At 44.0% G+C, this 19,056-nt stretch overlaps 1 protein-coding gene across 1 annotated transcript in view; it reads right to left on the bottom strand.

The window, feature by feature from the left end:
• Positions 1-1,064: 1,064 nt before the first annotated feature.
• The window catches only part of LOC100451841 (sterol 26-hydroxylase, mitochondrial), a 33,986-nt gene continuing 15,994 nt past the window's right edge, over positions 1,065-19,056 (bottom strand). The window contains exons 2-9 of the mRNA XM_024243809.3: positions 6,623-6,813; positions 3,954-4,153; positions 3,626-3,823; positions 3,279-3,451; positions 2,186-2,352; positions 1,915-1,993; positions 1,616-1,828; positions 1,065-1,462 (exon numbers count right to left, since the gene is read on the bottom strand). Coding sequence (XP_024099577.2) covers positions 1,343-1,462; positions 1,616-1,828; positions 1,915-1,993; positions 2,186-2,352; positions 3,279-3,451; positions 3,626-3,823; positions 3,954-4,153; positions 6,623-6,813 — 1,341 coding nt within the window. The 3' untranslated portion in view covers positions 1,065-1,342. The remainder of the gene's footprint in view (positions 1,463-1,615; positions 1,829-1,914; positions 1,994-2,185; positions 2,353-3,278; positions 3,452-3,625; positions 3,824-3,953; positions 4,154-6,622; positions 6,814-19,056) is intronic.

Below are 19,056 nucleotides of genomic sequence, written 5' to 3'. Positions count from 1 at the left end.
TGGCCAACATGGCAAAACCCCGTATTTTACAAAAAAAAAATACAAAAATTAGCCAGGTGAGGTGGTGCACACCTGTAGTTCCAGCTACTTAGGAGGCTAAAGGGGGAGAATCGCTTGAGCCCGGGTTAAGGATGCAGTGAGCCAAGATGGTGCCACTGCACTCCAGTCTGGGTGACAGAATGAAACCCTGTCTCAAAAAATCAAATTAATTTTTAAAAAAGAAAGTGAACTTCATTTTTTTCTATGACTCCACCAAAATTTACTGCTGGGGCTTGGACTCTGAATTTCCAGGCTAGTGCTGTGATGCATTGGCGGCTGTCAGTGGCAACCCACTTTCCTTCAAGTGGGCTTCTTGTTGTAAGGAGGCTGGAAAGTTAAAAGCTATAATCCCTAGGCTCCCTTGCAGCTAGTGCTCCAGGCAGGACTTAGGATCCCCCTCTCAGCTGTATGTGAGAGATGTGGAAGGTGGAAGAAAGGTAGAGGCTCCTGCCCTTTCTGCTATCAGGAGCAGTCGCGAGGCATTCACAGAGGTCCAAGTCCAGTTACTGCTGGCTTCATGGGTATTGAGAGGCAGGATGGGGGTCATCCTGCGTGAGCTGTTTTGTTTTGTTTTGCCGGCACAGACCTACTTGAACTTAGTTGACGTGGAGTAGCTCTAGAGCCAATAGTTGTAGCAATAGCTTCTAGACTCTCATCCTCCCGATTGTGGCCAACATGGTGCTCCCCAAGCTGCTCAGTGCCTGCTGGAGGTCAACTCTAGTCTAGTCTCGAGCACCTCCAATAATTTTTGTAGCACCCCATTGCCTATATCTCTGCTCTTTCTGTTCAAAGAGAGTGGTTTATATTCTCTACAACCACAACTTGACTGACACAGTGATTGGGAGTCACTGCAGTTCCTGCTTGGTGTGGCCTCAACCAGTGCCTCGTGAAACCAAGGCCTCTCTGTGAGGTCTGGGAAAGCAAAAGGTGTTCTCGGTTTCCAAGGACGGGGGCGGCTGTGCCTCTCACCATGACTCACTGGAGGAGAGGAATTCCCTCAGATGCTGGGTAGTCAAAAAGAATGACAAAGGTCTCCAATAAGAAATAAAAGTCCCTTTATTTTATATTCTACCCAAGGACAGCAATGCAATAAAGGGGTGGCCTTTTAGCTGAGAGAGAGCTGCTCAAAAATGATAGCAGTGGCAAAAGCTCAGGGTCTGTGGGAAGTGCAGGGAGTTTCTCCCACCTCTCAAGTCTGGTGGCCTCCTTCTCTCCCTCCTCATCTGAGAAATGGTGGCAGCCAGGAACCACTGTGCCAGGCCTGGAGCCTCTAGGACAAGCCCCAGCAAGGCGGGGACTCAGGTCAGCACTGTCTCTGCAGGAACTGCAGGCCCACTTTCTTATTGGGAACCAGGACAATGCGGGCCACACTCTTCAACTCTCCCGTCTCCGGGGCCAGGACCACCTTGTACTTCTGGATCAGCTGGGGTGTAAAGAGCACATGTGGTTGGGTGAATTGTGTGTTTGCCATCCACTCCCTGCTCTGCACACTCCTACCCTGTGCCTCCCTTCCTCTCCTCCCAGGACTCCTCCACCCCTCCCTGCCCACACACCCTACTAGCCTCTCCCAGCTCACCCTTGCCAGGAGTAGCTGCATCTCCAGCTCTGCAATCCTGCGGCCCAGGCAGGCCCGGACCCCATAGCCAAAGGGCACAGAGCCAAACGGGTGCTGGATCCTGGGAGTAGCAGGCTGGCTATTTCTCAGCCAGCGGTGGGGCTGGAAGCTCTCAGGCTCAGAGAAGGTGGTGGGGTCCCGGGACACCACATAGTGGCAGAACACAAACTGGGTCTATAAAGGAAGATTGCGCAGCATGAATGCATCTCTTCGGGGGTATAGGGCACTCCTGGGCAATCAGGCTCTCTAGCCCCACTCACGTTCTTGGGGAAGAGGAAGCCATCAACTTCAATTTCCTTTTCTATGATCCGGGAGTTTGTGGGGACCACAGGGTAGAGGCTGCAGGGAAAAGAATGTCTAGGGTCTGCTCTGGATTCATGGGGGTACAAAGTGCCCCACTCCTTCTCCCCTACCTCTCCCATCTCATCCTTGTCACTAGCCCCAGCCCACCTGTCTTCACTTCAGATTTCCTCCTCTGATTCCCTCCCCACACAGAGATCCTGTGCCCCCCAGAACAGCAGCCTGTCCTACCGCAGAGTCTCCTTAAGCACAGCTTTGAGCAACGGCATGTGGGCAAAGTCCTTGTGCTGGGGCACTTGCCCGGCTGGCACTACACCCATCACTTCCTCGTGCAAGGCCTCCTGGATCTCAGGGTCCTTTGAGAGGTGGTACAGGGCCCATGTCAGCGTGTTGGATGTCTAGGAGATAGAGTGGGAGATCAGGTGAGGGCGACTTCTAGGAAAGAGGCCAGTAATGGGAGGGTGTATGAGTGGGTGTGTGCAAAATGTGGGAGAAATGAATTTGCCGCAAGCCTAGCAGGAAAAAACATGAAGGTTCACGGCAGTCTCCATGCTAAACATGAATCCACAGTGGGATGAGGGCCAATATGATGGAGTATCGCACCTTCAGTGGAGGAGGGGACGGCAACACAGAGAAACCCAACAGGACAAAAGCACTGGAAATAGGAACCATAAAGAAAGAAGGTGCTGGCTGGACGCGATGGCTCATGCCTGTAATCCCAGCTCTTTGAGAGGCCGAGGCACGCAGACCACTTGAGGTCATGAGTTTGAGACCAGCCTGACCAATATGGTGAAACTCCGTCTCTACTAGAATTAAAAAAAAAAAAATTAACTGGGCATGGTGGTGCACACCTGTAATCCCAGCTACTTGGGAGGCTGAGGCAGGAGAACTGCTTCAACCCAGGAGGCAGAGGTTGCAGTCAGCTGAGATCAAGCCACTGCACTCAAGCCTGGGCAACAGAGTGAGACTCTGTCTCGAAAAAAAAGAAAAAAGAAAGAAAGTGCTTGTGAATGAGCTCTTCCAACTCTCCATTCAAATTGCAGCAAGAGAGTTGGATAGATGGGAGATGAACTTCCCAGCTGTCAGAGAGCGTGAGGACGCTCCAGGAGGTGACGGAATCCTTCTTACAAAAGGACCATCCCCTGTCCACCCACCTCAGCTAAGCTGAGCAAGCTGTCTATTTTCCTTCTAGTGCCGTATCCATGTTACAGAAAAAGAAGCAGGTCCTTGGAGGGATGAAGGTCGGGATCAGGTGAGGGATAATAGGGAACTGGTTCAGGTTGGGAGCTGGGGGCCCCTGGTCTCACCCTCCCCCTTCACGCACCGTGTCCACTCCAGCCATGAGCAGCTCAGGCAGGCTGCCCATGGCCTCCCGAGGACTGAGCTGTCCACTGGCCAGTAAGAAGTGCAGGTAGCCAGACACCTGGATGCCATCTGGCCCCGCTGCCTGCAGTTGGGCCTCCATATCCTCAAGTTTCTCATCAATCAGCTTCTTCCCTGTGACAGCAACAGAGAAGAGGAAAGGACAAAGCCAAAAGTCATGATCTCCAAGGACCAAGAGCCACTCCAACAACTGGTAGCATGAGGGAAAAGGCCTGAGAGAGACCGCTGACGCACAGACCTGGAGTCACCCCCATCTCTCTTCCATGGGCCCAATCTGGGAGTCCTCACCAAAGGAAAAGATGGCATTCCAACCATCCAGGTATCGCTTCCAGAAAGGCAGCACAGGGCGAGTCCACTTGGGGAGGAAGGTGGCATAGAGTGAGTTCTGGAACATTAACCCAATGGATCTGACGAAGGTCACGGTGTCCTCGGGGATGGATCGCTGCAGGCAGCCAATGCGTTTCTCGAACAGGATGTAGCAAATGGCTGAGTAGTGCACAGAGGCCATCACAGGAGGCAGAACCAGGACACATGGAATCCAGAAGCCCTTGAGGAGAGGGAGCACAACCTCCCCCTGACCCATTCCCTTCCCCAGCCCCTCTCCCAGCAACGGTACCTTCCAAGGCAAAGTAGTAGAAGAGTTGAGCCGTGTCTGACACCTGGTTCCCCGAAGCACTCTCTGCCCGCAGCTGGTCCAGTCGAGTCATAAAGTCATCAGTCACCTCATTGAAAGCATCCGTATAGAGCGCTGCCTCCGCTGGCTTCAGCAACCGCTGGTTCAGAGCCTGGCGCAGCTGGTACCAGTGGTGTCCTTCCCTGCAGGGATGCAGAGGAACAGCACAAACATAAGCCTCTATGGGGGTTCAATTAAGGGAGATCTTCTCACCCTGAAGTCCACCACCCCCTCCATCCAGACTCAAGGGAAATCCCATACTCCTAGAATTTAGAATTATAGAATCACCAAAATCTCAAGTGACAGAATCTTAGAATCCCCAAACCAGAATCTCCCTATAGCAGAGTGGAAGTGGGTATGGTGGGCATCTAGAACCAGACTGTCCAGGGTCAAATCACAAGTCTGACCACTCCTGGCAGAGGGACCCTAGGTAGATAACTCCTGTGTGCCTCAGTTTCCCTTTCTATAAAATGGGGATAATAAGAGTGCCTATCTGAGTAGGCTTGTTCACATCATTCAAGTGCTTATCTCAGTGCCTGGTACATAGTGAATGCTTAGTGAATATTGATTGATTATCTTGGAATTATACAGCTCTGAAATCTTCCATATGTCAAATAAGGGGGAGCTGCGGAGGCTGAGGAATAAAGGAGGACCGAGTTAGGGTTCCCGGAGTGCTCAGCCTCTGAGCCTTCATGCTCTGCTTGGCTCAGTGGGTCAGAGGGACAGGGAGGCCCACAAGACTGATGCTGTAGGCTCTTGCCTCAGTCATGCGGTAGATGGTCAGGCCCCCTCCCTGGTTAGGCAAGGTAGATGGTCAGGCCTCCTCCTTGGTTAGGCAAGGGTGCTCATGTGGGTGGAAACATACTTCCCATAAGCAAGATTAATGTCCAGGGACTGCCCCCACTCCCAGCTGTTCCTCAAACCTATTTCCTTTCCTAAGCAAGCTGGGTATGAGTCCATTTTTTTAAAAGGCTAGCTGTAGAGCAATAAGTACAATATGGTCCAATTTTAAGAGGAGACAAAATCCTACCTATCCACATGCATATTTGCATGCTCCTGGATAAAGAGGGGACAATACACAACAAACTGTCAGTACTGGTTGCTAAGGAGGATGCAATAGGAGTGGAAGGGCGAGAGACTTCATATTTTATTATTGGAATTTCCACTTCGAGTATTACTTTTGAATTTTTAAAACCAATAAAGTTGGGTTTTTTTGTTTGTTTTGTTTCGTTTGAGACAGAGTCTCGCTCTGTCACCCACTCAGCTCACTGCAACCTCCACCTCCCAGGTTCAAGCGATTCTCCTGCCTCAGCCTCCTGAGTAGCTGGGACTACAGGTGCGTGCCACCACACCCGGCTAATTTTTTGTATTTTTTTTAGTAGAGACGGGGTTTCACCGTGTTAGCCAGGATGGTCTTGATCTCCTGACCTCATGATCTGCCCACCTTGGCCTCCCAAAGTGCTGGGATTACAGGCGTGAGCCACCATGCCCAGTCAAGTTTTTTTTTTTTAATATATTTTTTTATTTTAAAAAATTATTATTTATTTAATGACCTTCAACACCGCACCCCAGGAGCTGTCTTTATTATGTTAGGGGAAAATTGCAAAAAGATAAACTGAAAGTGTTGCTGAAAAAGAAATGAAAACCAGAATAGACCTATTTGTTGGGACTTCAAGTTGTTCCAAAAGTAAAACTCTCTCAACAGTAGGAATCGGATATACAGAACTTAAACGTGGTTGTTAAAATATCACTTGGAGAAAACAATGCTTCATAAAATGATATTTTAAAAATATATATGTTAAAACAAAAATTTTAGAACCGCAAACTTATCATGAGTTAGCAGAATAGCTTTTTCTCCCCAATCATCTGACTCAAAGATTCACAAAAGAGCTTTTAAATGCGTGCATATGATATCATCTATTCAGGAAATTGGCTTTAGAGAAAAAAATGTAAATAGATTACAAAGGGCTCTACATAAGGTTTAGCTCCAATTCTAAATCTGAGCTGTCATGTCATAGGTGGTGGCCTGGCCCAGTGAAAACCTGCAACCTAAATCGTACTCTCAGTGGCAGATGTCAAGTTAAAAAAAATTTTTTTTTTTTTTCAGATGGAGTCTCACTCTGTTGCCCAGGCTGGAGTGCAGTGGCATGATCTCAGCTCACTGCAACCTCCACCTCCTGGGTTCAAATGATCCTCCTGCCTCACCCTCCCAAGTAGCTGGGATTACAGGTGCCCACCACCACACCCGGCTAATTTTTGTGTTTTTAGTAGAGACGGGGTTTCACCGTGTTGGCCAAGCTGATCTCGAACCCCTGAACTCAAGTGATCCGCCCACCTCAGCCTCCCAAAGTGCTGGGATTACAGGTGTGGTTTTTGCCATAATTTTAAATGGCGAAAACAACAATGACTTTTGCACTAACCTAACATTTATTAGTGGAGAGCCAATGAATGGTCCCTGGGCTTCAGCACCTCCCAACTGCTCTCTAGACTATCAGGCTCAGAGGATGCAGGGGGTACTATTCTGCCTGTTATCCACCTGCCTGCTCTGTGCCCACAGTCTTTCGCCCTGGCCCTCTGGGGCCCTGTTCCAGTCCCTTCAGGCCCCAGCTCACGTGGTGAATGGCCCATAGGTCAGGTCGTGCTGGTCCCGGTGCTCCTTCCATAGCTCCATGTCGTTCCGTACTGGGTACTTGCCTTCTTGCCGCATCACTTGCTCCAAGAGCGGGGCACTGGCCAGGTTCACGTGCATCTGAGGCCCTAAGTAGGACATCCACATTGGACCGTACTTGGCCTTGTAAAGCACCTGTGGGGTTCAATCAAAACTGAATAACTGGGCCAAGCTGTGCAGGTGCTTCCAGGACAGGAGATGGGGTGAGGAAGGGGCTGATGGCTACACCAGAGCAAATGGGCTGGGCAAAAAAAAAAAAAAAAAAAAAAAAAAGTACGTTGTGTATGAGGTAGGCACCAGGATGGCCTGTTGTTCCAGAGGAAGAGCAATAAAAAAAAAAAAATGGGCACACAAGGAGCTAGAATATTGGAGCAATGCGTGTCTGGTGGAACTGGGGGCATTGAAGTCCTTGGAGGAATGAAGGTTTGGAAAAATGGGATATATGGCAAACTGAGGTATGTCAAGGTGTATGTTGGGGACCAACATATTAGGGAAACTGAGCCCTTTAGTGAGGTGAGATAGAAAGCCTATAGCTCCTTTTTTGCATTTAAATCTACTGCAGCTTACTGTCAATGAAATGATGAATGCCTTGTGTAATCAACAAGCATAAAGAAGCCTGATAAGAAACAACAGGAAAAACAATAAGCTGGATGAGAAAGTCAGGGTCCAAATATGAAGTAAGTAAGCCATGCGGTATGATATTTATTTATTTATTTCCCATGAGTTTCCTGAGCTTCCATATGATTTTGTCTTTGAAATCTAAGAACATGACAAAAAAGAAATTAAAAAAGTACTGGCCATGTTATGTAATATAATTCTCAAATATTTTATCTTAGAATTTCTAAAGCACTTGACAATTGATATCCACAGCCTCTATGAATTGACATTGCTATGATAGTCTTACAGTTGCTGAAAATGAGGGGGAAAAGAAACACGTTTTGGGGGTAAAAATTTAAAAGAACCCACAAATCCTAAGACTAAATTTCCTAGGTAAGTTACACCTACAAACTGAAAGAAAATGAAACATAGTGGTTTCCTGGGCACTTCATCTTTCCTAATCTTTTACTGAAGAGACTTTGAGAGGATCAGAATTGGTTCCAGTATAGAAATTAGGCCAAAGAGCTTCTATAAAAGAGACATTACCAATTGTGGAGATGAAATCCATCATTCAAATTACAGAAGGAAACATCACCCAACCCATAGTCCAGAAAAACTCCAACTTTACTGGGTCTTAGTATTGGTGTTAAAAACTGGATTCTCCTAGGACCAATCCAACATAATTGCCTCCAATATATCACCCATTTACCCAGACATCACCCTGAACCAATGGCTGATTCTGCCAATTCCTGGAAGGACAGTCTTGACAACCCCCCATCCATTTAGACCTGTTTCCCATTTCTGCCTCCCAGGAACACCTGCCAGTGTGTTCTAATTTTGAACAGTTGATCGTCTGCAAACTGCAGTGAATACGCCTATTTTCCTGGAAGGAAAATATACTGCTGGTAGGACTCCAAAATAACACATCCCTACTTGGAGGACGATTTGTTAATATTTACAAAAGTATGAGCAAATTTATAAACAAAGCATGAGACATCCACATAATGAAATACTATGTCACCTTAAAAACGGATGAAGAAATTCCTTGTGTACTAATACAGAAAGATATCCAAGATAGATCATTATGTGAAAAAGTGTATCTTTTGCCTAAGAAAGGGGGTCTAAAATAAGAATATATAGTATTTGTATTTGCTTTCATAGAAAAATACTGGATGGATACATAAGAAACTAGTTAAAGTGATTACTGGACCGGGCATTGTGACTCACCCCTATAATCCCAGCACTTTGGGAGGCCAAGGCAGGAGGATCACTTGAGCTAAGGAGTTTGAGATCAGCCTTGGCAACATGGCAAAAACCCTGTCTCTACAAAAAAAAAAAAAATTAGCTGGGCATGGCAGTGTGCGCCTGTGATCCCAGCTAATCGGAGGCTGAGGTGGGAGAATTGCTTGAAGTCAAAGCTGCATTGAGCCATGACTGTACCCACTGCACTCCAGCCTAGGTGACAGAGTGAGACTCTGTCTCTGAATAAATAAATATAAAATGATTACTATGGGAGGGTCAGGGGAGCAGCAGAGGGGGTCAGACTGCTTAATGTGTATCATGTTCTATTGTTTGAGTTTTGAACTATGATAATGTATTACCTATTCAAACTTTTAAAATCTAAAGGTACAAAAAGAAATGTTTTCTGAAACAGTAAGTCACCTGACATTGACCAGATAGTTCTAAAAGGCAGGGAAACCTTGCTGAGCCTCTGAATTCATGTAAATACTCCCCAGTCATATCATTTTATAAGTGCCCCAGCCATATCATTTTCCTATGAGTGAGTTTTGTTTTTTTCCTTAAAGGTTGCTTTTTAAAAAATACTTTACACACACATCTGTTTTCCTCTATTAAATTCCCTAGGAGGGCCGGGCACAGTGGCTCACGCCTGTAATCCCAGCACTTCAGGAGGCTGAGGCGGGCAAATCACAAGGTCAGGAGTTCGAGACCAACCTGGCCAATGTGGTGAAACGCCGTCTCTACTAAAAATACAAAAAATTAGCTGGGCATGTTGGCGGGCGCCTGTAGTCCCAGCTACTCGGGAGGCTGAGGCAGGAGAATCGCTTGAACCTGGGAGGCGGAGGTTGCAGTCAGCCAAGATCACGCCACTGCACTCCAGCCTGGGTGGTAATGTGCGACTCCATCTCAAAAAAAAAGAAAAAAAAGAATTCCCTAGGAGACCTGTCCTAAAAGTAGGCTGAATTTGTTTCCAGTTTAAGACATTAACAATAATAATTGCACGTGTTTCCATAGAGCTGACCATGAACCAGACACTGTTCCAAGCATTTTACTTATATTAGCTCATTCAATCCTCACTACAGCTGTTTGGGGTAGGCTTAATATTACCACAATTTTGCCGATGAGGAAACTGAGGCCCAAAGAAGTTGCTCAAGGTCACTTTATCAGTAAGTAGCAGAGTCAGGATTCAAACTCCAAACACCTGGCTGGAGGCCATGCTCTGAACCACTTACTCCACGGATCCCTGAGAAAACAGCTATGTCCTTCTAACTGAAAACAAACATAGGCCCTTGAAAAGCGTGTACTATTTTAAAATCACAATACTATGCAATAACAACCCAGGATTCCTCAACTGTGGCACTGTTAATACTCAGAGTGGATAATTCTATGTTGTAGCCGACAGTGGTGTGCGTTGCCGGGTGCCTAGCAGCATTCCTGGACTCTCCCCAAAAGTACCGCACCCCCTCTGAGTTGTGGCTACCACAGATGTCTCTAGACATTTCCAAAATGTCCCCTGGGGGACGAAATCACCATAGATTGAGAACTACTGCAATAAGTCCAGCCTCTTAATATGTCTCTTAAGTCTTTAATTTTAGAAGACCTGTTTAAAACAAATATATACCATTTTGAAGAAATATTTATCTAAAGTTTGGTTTCTTATCCTTCTGTTAAGTTGAAGTAAACTTACATATAACATTTTAATAAAAATCTGAACAGCAGTTATCTCAATGGTGGTAAACAGTGCTTTACAAATTAACTTACTTTCTTCTCTATACTGTGATTTATTTTTCAAAATTTTTGGCCATGTTCTTGGAATCAGGGGAAAAAAAGTTATATTTTAAAAGTAGATAAATAACACCAGCTTCTTTCCTGGAATCCAAAGCCTCTGAGACCACTTGCTGGCTGTCAGTATGGAGGTTTCCGGGACATTTCTCCTTTTAGCTAAGCCATGCCTTCTTCCTTCATGCTCCTCAGTTTACTTAGTGGAACTTAACAAGGATCTACTTATGTAAGAAGTTATTTTAGAAAGACAGCAGGATACTTGCTGAGAGATGCATGCTGTGTCTGTGATCCTACCATTATATCGTAACCTGAGCCAGTTGGAAAGTCCCAGCATTCTCAGATGGGTCCTGTCTAAGAGCCACTTTGCAGAACAAAGATCATCTTTCAGGATGAATGGGAGGGTTAGCCCCCACCTGACGAAACTCCAAAGCGGGAGAATGTTGAATTCATTCAACATTCATTTATGAATCTCATGTCCTGTTCCTCCTATACTGTTCAAGGGGCTAGGGATACAGCTGTAAGCACAGCATAAAAGACCATTCTTAAAGAGTTTTTATCCTAGTGCATGGGCCAGACAGTTGAGAATTTGATTACATGTTCCTAAACGGTTTTCTAATTATTTTGCGGATGTCTTGTCTCTTCAACTAAATTGAAAATCCTCAAGGGTGGAAACCATGTCATACTTCTTTATGACATCCCAAATTGTTGGGCACACTGCTAAGCACATTAATAAGACACTCAGTACATACTTAACAGTTGTCAATGAATCCAGCAGAAAGAAACATGTTGCAGACAATGCAAAGAACATGAGAGAGACAGAGACAGACATAGAAAGGGTGTGGGGAAGAGGATACATAGGAAACTGGTTAACAGTAGCTCCTCTGGAGTTTTAAGAACCTGGAAGAACAATCTGAAAGGAAATTAAGAAAATAATTCCATTTACAATAACCTCTGTTATGGACTGAATGTCTGCACTCCCCTCAAATTCTTATGTTGAAACCCTAAACCCCGTGTTGCTGTATTCGTTGATGGGGCCTCTAAGGAAGTAATTAAGGTTAAATGGGGTCATAAGGGTGGGGCCCTGATCTGATAGAATTAGTGTCTTCATAATAGGAGACACCAGAGAGCTTGCCCTCTAGGGCATAGGGAGAAGGCAGCCAACTACAAGCCAGGAAGACAGCCCTCATCAGAAACCAACCACTGGCACCCTGATCTCTGACTTCTAGCCTACAGAACTGTGAGAAAATAAATTTGTTGTTTAAGCCATCCAGTCTGTGGTATTTTGTTATGGCAGCCCAAACAGACTAATAGATAGTATCCAAAAGATAAAATGTCTAGCAATACATTTAATCAAGGAGGTGAAACATTTGAACACTGAAAACTACTAGACACTGCTGAAGGAAATTAAAGACCTAAATAAGTGGAAAGTCATCCATGTTCATGGATTAGGAGACTTAATATTGTTAAAACGGCAGTACTCCCCAAGGCAAACTACAGATTCAATGCATTCCCTATCAAAATTCCATAGCCTTTTTGCAGAAACAGAAAACCTGATCCTAAAATTAATATGGAACTGCAAGGGGCCCTAAATAGCCAAAATGATATTAAAAAAGAAAACAATGTTGGAACATTCCCATTTTCTGATTTCAAAACTTACTGCAAAGCTACAGTAATCAAAACAGTATGTTACTGGCATAAGTGTAGACATATAGACCAATGGAATACAACTGAGAATTCAGAAATAATACACTGGAACATCTACAGTCAACTGCTTTTTGACAAGGGTGCACAGACCATTCAATGGGGAAAGAAAGTCTCTTCAACAAATGGTACTGGGACCACTGGATAACCAAATGCAAAAGAATGAAGCTGGACCTCTACCTCACTCCATATACAAAAATTAATTCAAAATGGATCAACAATCTAAAGAGAAGAGCTAAAACTATAAAACTCTTTGAATAAAATATAAGGGTAAGTCTTCATGACCCTGGATATGTCAATGAATTCTTAGATTTGATAACAAAGGCATGAGCAATTTTTTTTAAATAGATAAATAGTTCTTCATAAAAACTAAAAACTTTTGGCCAGGTATGGTGGCTCACACCTGTAATCCCAGCACTTTGGGAGGCCAAGGTGGGCAGATTACCTGAGGTCAGGAATTCAAGACTAGCCTGGCCAACACGGTGAAACCCCATCTCTACTAAAAATACAAAAATTAGGCAGGTGTGGTGGCACGTGCTTGTAGTCCCAGCTACTCGGGAGGCTGAGGCAGGAGAATCACTTGAACCCGGGAGGTGGAGGCTGCAGTGAGCTGAGATTGCACCACTACGCTCCAGCCTGAGTGACAGAGTAAAACTCCCATCTAAAAAAAAAAAAAAAAAAAAAAATGGCAGGGGCACAGTGGCTCACACCTGTAATCCCAGCACTTTGGGAGGCCAAAGTGGACAGATCACGATGTCAAGAGATCGAGACCATCCTGGCCAACATGGTGAAACCCCTTCTCTACTAAAAATACAAAAATTAGCTGAGTGTGGTGGCGTGTGCCTGTAGTCCCAGCTACCTGGGAGGCTGAAGCAGAAGAATCGCTTGAACCTGGGAGGCAGAGGTTGCAGTGCCAAGATCGCACTACTGCACTCCAGCCTGGCAATAGAACAAGACTCGGTCTCAAAAAAAAAAATTTAAAACTTTTGTGCATCGAAGGACATTATCAAGAATGTGAAAAGACAACTTATAGAACGAGAGAAAATATTTGTAAATCATATATCTGATAAGGGTTTAATATCCAGAGTATACAAAGAACTGTTACAACCCAACAACAAAAAGACAAATTCAGTTTAAAAATAAGCAAAGAATGGCTGGGCGTGGTGGCTCACGCCCATTATACCAGCACTTTGGGAGGCCAAGGCAGGCAGATCACTCGAGTCCAGGAGTTTGAGACCAGCAATTCAAGACCAGCCTGGCCAATATAGCAAAACCCTGTCTCTACTAAAAATACAAAAATTAGCCAGGCGTGATGGCGCACGCTTGTAGTCCCAGCTACTTGGGAGGCTGAGGCATGAGAATCATTTTAACTCAAGAGGCAGAGGTTGCGGTGAGCCGAGATCACACCACTGCCCTCCAGCCTGAGTGACAGAATGAGACTCTGGCTCAAAATAAATAAATAAATAAATACATAAAATAAGCAAAGAACTTGAATAGACATTTCTCCAACGAAGATATGCAAATGGCCTATAATCACATGAAAAGATGTTCAACATCATTTGCCATTAAGGAAAAGCAAACCAAATCCACTGTTAACCACTAACTAGAATGGCTTAAAAAGAGAGAAAAAAAGAAAATAACAGTATCAGTTCCTAGATCCTAGATGAGGGAGCAGAGGCTGGTTTATTCTTATTTATTTGCCCTCCGAAGAAAACATCGGCTGTCTCTCTTTTCTACAGGAAATGGAGTACTATTTTTCTCCCAGCAACGAACTGGTAGTAAGTAGCCTTGTGGAAGAGTAAACAGAAATGTGAGTGCTTCCTCACTTTTGACAAGCTGCTAGAACAACGTTCCAAAAAGCAGCAGAAACTCATGCATCCTGAGAATCAAAGCTCTTTGAATGAGCAAGAATTAGTAAAGACCTTATAGGAAGTAAATAATTAATTAGCAGATGGAAAAAGCATGGGGTAACAACGCAAGTAGTTCTGTTTCTTCACATCTTAACCTAGTCTTTTTTTTTTTTTTAATTTTCTTTTTAATTCTCAGCAAGGCAAGTTACTTCTATGAAAGGGTGCACCCTTACAGATGGAGCAATGGTGAGCGCACACTTGGACAAGGGAGGGTAAGGGGTTCTTATCCGTGGCGCACGTGGCCCCTGCTGCTGTGTCGCTCCCCTATTGGCTAGGGCTAGGCCGCACAGGCTAAACTAATTCTGATTGTTCTTAACCTAGTCTTAAATAAGAGGAAACAAATAAGTGAACAAGTGTCATTAAAGCAACTAGCTGATTATTTGGGGAGAAAGTATAGTTAGAACCCACATCCGTGGTCATTGCTGGCCTAAAGAGTGCCTTAATTAGGAATTAGAAAAAAAAAAAAAAAAAGCCTGCTCGGGGCAGAGCAGCTGCAGTCCCAGCCACAGCCCAGGGCCTGGCAAGCCAAATGCAGGCTCCATTCCTGCTCCTTGGGTGACCCCTTGGTCAGGCACCTGCCTTGTGGACCTCACACCATCCACAGAAACTAATCCCAGGTGGGATAAAGATTTTAAAAGAAACTACAAAAAGACAAGAAGAAAATATGTATGAGTACACAATTCAAAAACTTGTTAGAAAAATAGATGTAAAAACAGAAATAGGGAATTTACAAAACAGAAATATAAATAGTAAATCTATGCAGAAAATAGGTCCAATCTCACAAATAAGAACATGCAGAATATGTGTCATGAAGATATACCATTTTCAACTATATTTGCAGAGACTGTTTTTGCAAATATCATAGTTGAAAATGGTATGTCTTTGTGATATATATTCTGCGTGTACTTATTTGCAAAAAATAATTGTTTTTGTTTTTTGGGTTTCTTTTTTGAGATGGAGTCTCACTCTGTTGCTCAGGCTGGAGTGCAGCGGCACCATCTCAGCTCACTGCAACCTCCAATTCCCGGGTTCAAGCGATTCTCCTGCCTCAGCCTCCTGAGTAGCTGGGATTACAGGCGTGCACCACCATGCCTGGCTAATTTTTTTGTATTTTAATAGAGACAGGGTTTCACCATGTTGGCCAGGCTGGTCTCGAACTCCTGACCTCACATGATCCACTCACCTCGGCCTCCCAAAGTGCTGAGATTACAAGCAACCTGAGCCACCACGTGTGGCCCTGTTTTTGTTTTTTGGAATGCCCTTTGTCATGCAAAACTATTCCCTTTGTAACTTTTCTGGAAGACAATTTGGCAGGTGCTACATGTCAAAGATCTGAACAAAATCTTTTATCACAATGGTTCCATTTTAGGAGTTTTATTCTAAGAAAATAATTGAGAATGTACACAAACATTTAGTGCTAGATATATTAATGTTAATCAAAGCTTTATACATAAAAAATCTAAATGTATACCAACAGGGTTCAGTAAATTCTGATGTAGCCATCCAACGAAATGCTTTTCAGCCATTAAAAATTGTTATATAAGTGTGTTTATTGAAAAATATATTCATATTTATTTTTCTGTAAAATGGCAAGTTACAAAAGAGAGCATACGGTATGCTTTTATTTTAAAAAACATATATATGTAGATGACATATGGGGAAAACAGACAATGCCTGTCTGCTTATAACAACATCATGGGTGTATTTATGTATTCATTTCACAAACGCTTATTAAGAACCTATGGGTATAAGGCATTGTGCTATGTGATGGGTGTTGGGATTATGGAAGATTTAGATTTTCTTCGTTTCTTTATATTTTCTCATTTCTCTAAAATATGCATATACTACTTCTGCAAGTTATTTCAATTCTAAATGGCATTTTCTATTAAATGTGGTATGTAGCCACAAAATTAGCATGTAATCATAACTCATATTTATGTGATTTTTTTAAAGGTAATTTTTATAGGAAAAGAAAGTGCTTGTCTCATGGTCATGTGTTTTTATTTATTTATTTATTTATTTATTTTTATTTTTTTGTGAGCCACCACACAAAATAACACTGGCTGACTTGGAGTGTCTTATCTTTATTTCTTCTACCAGGCTGCGTGACTTTGCCATAGCACCCTTAAGACCTTCCATATAAACAAAGGCTTGGACTCAGCCTTCCCTGAGCCTTGAAGACTGATTGCCCTGTGATCCTCCTGGAACACTGAAGAATGGGAGGCCCCTCCCGCTCCTCACTGGTCTCCCCATCTTCCTCAGCAGTGTCCCAAGACAGCTTCTCATCACCTCTCAGGTTCTGAGACATGGACTTTCTGTCTTGTCCTCTCTCAGAAAAGAGTTGCAGAATATAAAACCCCTTGGCTGCGGTCTAGCAGGAGTTTCTCAGCAATGGGGGTAACCCACAACTTGCATTGCAGTCATCTGTCTCCTTGTGTTTTGGAAAGATCTTACCCCCGTCAAGATGAACAGGACTAGGGCAGAAACCCAAGTCCCTCCTTCTCTAAGGAGGACCAGAGGCTTTATGCACTGGTCAAGGTGTGCTGGGGACTTGATGGCAACCACAGTTGTTGAACCTGTTCAGCCTTTTCCAACACTGGGCACAAGTCATTGGGGCACCGAGAAATACCCATGGTTATGGTCAAAAAATTACTTTAACTGGATTTGGAAGAAACTCTCAGATTGGACAGTGGACTGATGTAATTCTGTGGATATATTAATAAGGATTCTCCAGGAAAAAAAAAAAAAAGAAACAATAGGATGTATGTATATAGGGAAAGATTTATTTTACAGAATTGGCTCACATGATCATGGAGGTTGGTGTGAGGTTAGCCGAGAGAAAGGAAAAACAGACCCAAAGTCAGGCAAGCAAGTTTTTGTTAACCTGCCGGCTGCCCCCTTAACAGTCAGAGAGGAAGCAGCCCCAAGCTTACAGAATGAGGGGTTTATATTGGGGAGGGGAGTTTGAGGCAGTTCTTTGGTATGGCTGCATCCCGAGGTTGTTTGCTGGTTAATTTTGCCACATATCACCTTGTGACGTTTATGGTAGCAACTAGATGAACGGGAACTTACAGCAAGGTGTAGGTAAAGTTTGTTCAGGCTTGCCATGACCTTCCCCTGTGCATTCTGGATGGTTTGTAATTGGGGTTTGCTTATCACAGCAAGGTCTGATAAGTGAAGTCTGCTGGCTTCACCGCGGCGCCTCGATAAAGGCTTAGAAATGTAAAGAGGCTTGGGGGAAGGGTGGGCAGCACGGAGAAGAGTTGCAGAGCATTAGAGGGAGGGGTGGGCAGCACCAATAACCTTTTTGGGGCAGTTTGTCCCTAACAGTTGGCAAGTATAAAATCTGCAGCACAGGCTGGTAGCCTGGAAATTCCAACAGAGGTCAATAATCCAATCTTGAATCTGAAGGTGGTCTGGAGGCAGATTCATTCCCCTTCTAGGGACTTCAGTCTTTTCGCACAAGGCCTTCCACTGCTTGAACAAGGCCCACCTACGTTACGGAGGGTAATCTGCTTTACTCAAAGTCTACCAATTTCATGGGTTTGTTTGTTTGTTTTTTGAGATCGAGTCTCGCTCTGTCACCCAGGCTGGACTGCAGTGGCACAATCTCAGCTCACTACAATTTCCGCCTCCCGGGTTCAAGCAATTCTCATCTCTCAGCCTCCCAAATATCTGGGATTACAGGCATATGCCACCACGTCCAGCTAATTTTTGTGTTTTTAGTAGAGACAGGGTTTCACCATCTTGCCCAGGCTGGTCTCGAACTCCTAGACTCAAGTGATCCGTCCGCCTCAGCCTCCCAAAGTGCTGGGATTACAGGCGTGAGTCACTGCACCCGGCCTAGGCTTGCTAAATGTTTTAAGGTTCTAAACTGCCTTTTGGGTTTTGAGAACTATTTGACTTGCCTACTTCACAATTGGTAAGTGGGACATATGGAATTAACCACACCCTTAATTATGCTGGAAGGATTCAAACCTTGGCTACACCTAACACACAAAACAGTTTACCAGGTTTTACATTAAAGTTAAAATTGCCAGGAGTTACCATTATAACATGTAATTGAAACCACTGAAAATAGATTTATATGCAAAGTGTGTAAGAACAATAAAATGTATTTTTAATAAAAGATTATAAGAAGGCTGGGCATGGTAACCCATGCCTGTAATCCCAGAACTTTGGGAGGCCAAGGCAGGTGGATCACCTGAGGTCAGGATCTGGAGACTAGCCTGGCCAACGTGGTGAAACCCCATCTCTACCAGAAATACAAAAAAATTAGCCAAGCGTGGTGGTGCATGCCTGTAATCCCATAGGAGGCTGAGGCATGAGAATTGCTTGAACCTGGGAGGCAGAGGTTACAGTGAGCTGAGATCACACCACTGCACTCCAGCCTGGGAGACAGAGCAAGACTCTGTCTCAAAAAAAAAAAAAAAAAAAGATTATAAGAAGGCATGAAAATGTAAATTCTTGCCTGGGGTTAAAAGATTGTTTTAAATTAGATAAGATAAAGCTAAAAATTCAAACAAGTAGTGAAAGGGTTATAAAAATTAATCTTGCAAAATTCTGTGTGTGAATATATTGACTAAATTCCAAAGGGTATTACATGCTTTTTCTGTAAATTGAGCACTGAAATAAAAGCACAAGGTACTCTTAAGGCACTAATCTGCTCTTTAGCAAAATTTGTGAAGAGTTATAAAAGGTTTTTTGCTTTTAAGTTTCTGAGTCATCATTTTGGCAAAATAAATAATTTATGATAATCTGGAATTCTATTTCATAACATCAGGTGTTCTAAACCGCTAACATATTTAACAGCCTTCCCAATATCAAACTTCAGTTTCAAAATTGTCTTTCCTGATGCATGGCTTTTTGGATGGTTCAGAGGGTCTCTGGAAAAGGTAAACAGGATAATTTGTCATGTTTAGAGTCTGCCAAAATTGTGTTCGATCTTCTTTAGGTTATATCTTGGTGAATAATGCTGATATATGTTCCAAAATTGTATGGGATCTCTAAAATTCTGATGTCTGAGTGTATGCTATCAACCATAATTAAGGCCAGGCGCAACGGCTCGTGCCTGTAATCCTTGCACTTTGGGAGGCAAGGCAGGTGGGTCACCTGAGATCAGGAGTTCAAAACCTGCCTGGCCAACATG

The sequence above is a fragment of the Pongo abelii genome, chromosome 11 (assembly GCF_028885655.2).
Source record: "Pongo abelii isolate AG06213 chromosome 11, NHGRI_mPonAbe1-v2.0_pri, whole genome shotgun sequence".
NCBI classification, from domain to species: Eukaryota; Metazoa; Chordata; class Mammalia; order Primates; family Hominidae; genus Pongo; species Pongo abelii.
This window is presented reverse-complemented; position numbering and strand designations above follow the sequence as displayed.